The sequence below is a fragment of the Fonticula alba genome (assembly GCF_000388065.1).
Source record: "Fonticula alba strain ATCC 38817 unplaced genomic scaffold supercont2.8, whole genome shotgun sequence".
Lineage (NCBI taxonomy): Eukaryota > Rotosphaerida > Fonticulaceae > Fonticula > Fonticula alba.
Window position 1 is genome coordinate 1,381,065 of NW_009242978.1, and position 5,505 is coordinate 1,386,569.

Consider the following 5,505-nt stretch of genomic DNA (forward strand, 5'->3'; position numbering starts at 1 on the left):
CCCCCTCCCCGCCGGTCGGTGCCCTCTTTCCTCCCCTCTCTGCCTCTCTCCTCCCGCGCAGCCTCCTCCTCCTCGGTTGTGCCCGTGCGAGTCGCCATGACACAGCTCGCCGCCAAGACGGCCCCCGGCTCACCACGGGCCGATCTCGCCTTCAGCCTCTACGTCGAGGTACGCATGTGCTCCTGGTTTCCTCCTCTCTCCCCCCCCCCCCCCCCCCCCCCCCCCCCCCCCCCCCCCCCCCCCCCCCCCCCCTCCCCCCCCCCCCCCCCCCCCCCCCCTGCTTGCCACATGAACTCGGACCGACGAATGACACACAGGCAATGTGGAGTTTACTTCGCCCTCCGTTCGCGATGACAAGGCCTCCATCACCGATACCTCGGCCGAGTCGCCCCTGGCTCGGGCCTGCGAGCTTCTCGGGGTGGACCGGGCCCTGCTGGCCAAGTGGCTGATCTCGCGACGCATTCACACCGTCGGCGAGACCATTGTCAGCCCCCGGACCCTGGTGGACGCCCTGGCGGCGCGCGATGCCCTGGCCAAGTTCCTCTACGCCCGGCTCTTCGACTGGCTGATTGGCTTCATCAACCAGGCGATCGGCATCCCGGCGAATGCCACCGACGCCAGCGGCAAGAAGCTCAGCGCCGCCGAGCGCCGCAAGGCCGCGGCCAACCGGCGCTTTGTCGGCCTGCTGGATATCTATGGGTTCGAAATTTTCAAGGTCAACTCCTTCGAGCAGTTCTGCATCAACTACGCCAACGAGAAGCTGCAGCAGGAATTCGTGCAGCATGTCTTCAAGCTGGAGCAGGAGGTGCGTGTCCATGGCTTTGGCCCATGCCTCTTGTTCTTCCTCCCCTTTTCCCGCTCCCCCGGCTGTGGGCCTCCCTGCCTGCTGACTCGGCCTCTCCCTTTCGCCCCTCCCCTCCGGCTCCGACACCCTCTCTCCCCCCCCCCCCCCCCCCCCCCCCCCCCACCTACCCCGCTGCTGGCGGACCCTCGGACAGATTTACGTCAAGGAGGAGATCGAGTGGACGTACATCAATTATGCCGACAACAAGCCCTGCATCGAGCTGATCGAGGGCAAGTTCGGCATCCTGTCGCTGCTGGATGACCAGTGCCGACTGGCGCGCGGCAGTGACACCGCCTTTACCATGAAGCTGCATGAGCAATGCGGGGCCGCCTTCCCGAATCACCTGTCCAAGCAGCGCCTCGGCGGTGGCGATGACTCCTTCATCGTGGCGCACTATGCCCAGCCGGTGACCTACGACACGAAGGGCTTCCTGGAGAAGAACCGCGATACCGTGACCGACGAGCTGCTGGAGCTGCTTCTGGCCTCCAGCGACTCGTACGTGCAGCTGGTGACCAAGGGCGACGGGTCGGACGGCCTGGTGGTCGCGGCCCCGGCCAATGGCCGTGGCGGCCTGGCATCGGCCAACAAGCTGACACTCGGGTCCATCTTCAAGGTGCGCACGCCTTTGGGCGTTTCCTGTGCCGGCGGCCGCCTGCCGGCGCCGTATCTTGCCCGTCCGCGCCCGCGCCGGCGCCCGCGCCCGCGGCCAGCCGCGCTGCCTCGTGTTTGCCCTGGAGCCTGACCATTTCGTGCTGGCCCTTGCGTGTGCCTTTTTCACTTGGGGCCCCCCTTCCCCCTCCTCGTCCCCCGGCTGCCGCCCCCTCGGCCTTCGGCTCGGCCGTCACAGAACTCCCTCAATGACTTGATGACCACCATTCGCGGCACGACGTCGCACTACATCCGCTGCATCAAGCCCAACGAGCAGAAGGCCGCATTTGTCTTCGACTCGGCCATGGTTTTGCAGCAGCTGCGCGCGTGCGGTGTGCTGGAGACCATCAAGATCAGTGCCGCGGGGTTCCCCTCGCGTGGTGACTTCTCCGAGTTCACCGACCGGTACCAGCTTCTGCTGTCGAGCGACCGGTGGTTCGGTAAGCGGACCCCGGCGCTGGCCGACATGCGCACCATCACCGGCGACCTGCTGCGGCTGGCCTTCGGCGACGATGCCGAGGGCGCGGACAAGTATCGTGTCGGCAAGACCAAGGTCTTCCTGCGCGCCGGCCAGCTGGCCATCTTGGAGAAGATGCGCTCCGACAAGTTGAAGCGCGCGGCCGTCAACATTCAGCGCATGGTCCGCGGCTTCCTGGCGCGCGCGCACTATGTTCGACTGCGCCCGGCGGCGATTCATGCCCAGCGTCGTACGTGGCCATACCCCCCCCCCCCCCCCCCCTCCGCACCACTTCGTTGCTTTTTGATTCCCCCGGTGTTGGTTTGGCTTTTGCTCTTTGCCCCTTTTTCGCCCCCCCCCCTCCCCTTCCCTGTCATACTGGCTGCCTCTCCCCTCCCCCTCGGGGGTCGCTGCTGCCGGGGAGCAGCAAGGGCGAGGGCGGCCGCGGCCAGGTGGCCGCCACCATTCACATGTGACTCACCCGTCCTTTCGGTGCCTGCCCGCGATGATGCACACGCAGTCTTCCGTGGTCTTCAGGCCCGGCGTCTCTATGCCAACCTCCGTCGGGAGCGTGCCCTGGCCACCGTGCGCCGGTACATCCTGCGGAAGGTGTGCCGGCGGCGCTTCCTGGCCCAGCGCCAGGCAGTGGAGCAGCTGCAAATGGCCGCCCGCTACTACTTCTCCCTGACCTTGCGGCAGTCGATCCGGCAATTCCGCAAGGCGGTCATGATCCAGGCGGCCGTGCGCGGGTGGCTGGCTCGCCGGCAGTATCTGCGCGAGCGTCGGCAGATCATCCTGGTGCAGAATCTCTGGCGCCGGCGGGTGGCCCGGCAGGCCCTGCGTGCCCTGCGCATGGAGGCTCGGGACATTTCCAAGATCAAGGAGAAGTCCTTCAACATGGAGCGCAAGGTGCTGGAGCTGAGCCAGCAGCTGGCCTCGCGAGAGGACGAGGCGCGCCGGCGTGAGCGCGAGCTCGAGCAGGCGCGCGAGCGCCTGCAGCAGGAAGCCGAGCGTCTGGAGCGCGAGCGCGAGCGCGAACGCGAACGCGAGCGTCGCCAGTGGGAGGAGGAGGCCCGTGCGGCGGCCGAGCGCGCCGCCGCCGAGGAGGCCGCTCGCCTGCGCCAGGCCCAGGCCGAGGCCATTGCCCGGGCCGAGGCCGAGGCCGCGGCCAAGGCCGCCGAGCAGGCCGAGGCCCTGCGCCAGCAGGAGGCCGAGCGCGCTGCCGCCGCGCAGAAGGCCGCCGACGAGGAGGCCGCCCGCCTGGCTGACACCCAGGGCCGCCTGGCCGCCGCTGAGGCCCTGGTCGAGTCCCTGCGCCAACAGCTGGCCGAGCAGACCCAGCGCCATGCCAGCGAGACCAGTGCCCTGTCGGACGAGGCGGACCTGCTGCGCCAGCAGCTGGAGATCCTGATTGGGGTATGTGCCTGCTCGTCCTTCCTTCTTGCCCGTCCTTCTTCCTTGCTCGCGCCTCTTCCTTGCTCGCCCTTCTTGCTTTTCTTTTCCCCCTCCTGGCCCAAGCAATGGCGATGGATTGCCCGCCAGTCGGGACATCTGACACATGCTGGACTCTGTTGTCCCTCCTAGTCCCATCACCTGGCTGACCCCCCCCCCCCCCCTGGCCCTGTGCCATGCGTGGCCCCCTTTCAGTATATCCAATACCGCCCGGCCGAGTGCGATCCCCTGGTGGAGCCGCTCCTGCTGGAGAAGCCCATCCAGCCGGAGGGCACCATGCTGGTGACCATGGTACCGGAGCCCGCGGCCTCGGCCGACGACTCGACGCCCACCCTGTCGGAGGGTCCGTCGGACGGGGGCGCCGGCGGCGGCGCCGCACTCGGCCAGCCGGAGCCCTCGCTCCTGGACATGACCGACTCGCCGTCGCTGGTGGACATCTCGGCCCTGGTGGACAAGGCCCTGGAGCCGGAGCAGACGGCGGAGGAGCGTGCCGCCGAGGCCCGGGCCAATGCCAAGCTCCTGTTCACGGCGCAGATGGCCGCCGCCGTGCGGTCGCTCTCCCCCTGCTGGATCGAGCTGAAGGATGTCACCAACCAGGTGAACCTCATCATGACCAGCGAGCTGGAGCGGGAGATCTCGCAGAAGCTCATCACCAATGCCCCGATTCCGACCCTGTCGGCCGAGGGCGGCTCCGGGACCATCCCCCCGGAGAGCATCCTCTACCCGTCGAACATGATCGGCATCATCTTCTCGGCTTTGCTCATGTCCGGCGAGAGCAAGCGCCTGACCAACTTCAGTACCGATGTCGTGCACCACATCCTCAAGGCCAATGTCGACTCCGGGGCCACGGTCCGGACCCATGTCTTTTGGCTGGCCAACTCGCTGGCCCTCTACAACTTGACGCTCTGCTTGCGGCCCTTCGTCCGGACACTGGCCCCGAACTTGGCGCAGATCGCCAACAAGATTGTCCGGCAAATTACCCAGGAGCTGGGCAACCTCTGTAGCAAGGTCTTCCAATTTGTGGTGGCCAAGTTCCAGGAGCGCGTCCGGCCGGTGCTGGTCCCGGCGGTGCTGGACTACCAGGAGTCGGCGGCGGCGGCGGCCCGGCCCAGCGGCTTCGGCTTCTTCCGCAGCCCGGCCGCCACGCAGCGGCTGGCCCCGAGCACCATCACCACCCTCTGGTCGGAGTTCATTGGCTGCTTCCAGAAGTTCCACATCGACGACTCGGTCACCCAGCAGTTTGTCAGTGCCGTGGTCTTTAGCGTGACCACCGAGCTCTTCAATACCATGATGCGCGAGGGCAAGTACTGCTCCTCCATGCAGTCGATCCACATCCGGGAGAATGTCGAAGTTCTCCGGCGCTGGTGCGTCAAGCAGGGCTTCAATGACATTGTTTTCCACTTCCTGCCCCTGCTGCAGGCCCTGCAGGTGTGCAAGCTCCAGGTCAAGTACTCCACCGACATCGAGGCCATTGTCGATGAGTCGCCGCTGCTGAATCAGCGGCAGATCCTCCACCTGCTGCTGGTCCGCGACCGGGTAGACATCCAGCACTCGGTGGATCCGAGCCTGCTGGAGGATCTGCGCTTGACCACGGTCGGCGCGTCGCAGCAGTCCGGCTCGGCGCTGGAGATTCTGATGGACACCAACAACCACCAGAACTTCATCACCCCCAACCCGTCCCAGGTGCAGCGGCTTTACTTCTACCTCCCGCCGGGGGTGACGCTGAACCACATCAGTCACGTTTAGAGGTGGCTGGGTTTTTGCATGCGCGCTTCGCCCGGGTGTGCATGTGCATACTTGCTCTTTCTCCCTCCCCCCCCCCCCCTGCCAATACATATTTATATTCTCGAGACAGGGGCACTGGAGCAGCAACGGCCGAGGGGATGGGGCCTCTCTCCCCATTGTCGCTGCCACCACCACCACCACGAAATGCAGGACCCATGGATGCTGATCGGGGGGCAGGACGGATGAGGGGGGTGGAGGGGACTTCCGGCCAGGTGGCAGAGCGTTAGGACATTGCGCAAGGGGGGGGGAGGGGACCTTGGAGGGGACATTCTTATCTATTGGGAGGAGAGGCAGCAGACGCCGTGCAACGGGATGTGGG

The 5,505-nt window shown here is 66.6% G+C and overlaps 1 protein-coding gene across 1 annotated transcript in view; it reads left to right on the forward strand.

The window, feature by feature from the left end:
- Positions 1 to 5,224, forward strand: part of H696_04966 (hypothetical protein) — a gene marked incomplete at its 5' end in the record, with an annotated part of 12,935 nt that extends 7,711 nt beyond the window's left edge. Inside the window, 5 exons of the mRNA XM_009498832.1 lie at positions 318 to 805; positions 999 to 1,457; positions 1,692 to 2,199; positions 2,470 to 3,365; positions 3,597 to 5,224. Of these exons, the coding sequence (XP_009497107.1) occupies positions 318 to 805; positions 999 to 1,457; positions 1,692 to 2,199; positions 2,470 to 3,365; positions 3,597 to 5,147 (3,902 nt within the window). The 3' untranslated portion in view covers positions 5,148 to 5,224. The remainder of the gene's footprint in view (positions 1 to 317; positions 806 to 998; positions 1,458 to 1,691; positions 2,200 to 2,469; positions 3,366 to 3,596) is intronic.
- Positions 5,225 to 5,505: the final 281 nt, after the last annotated feature.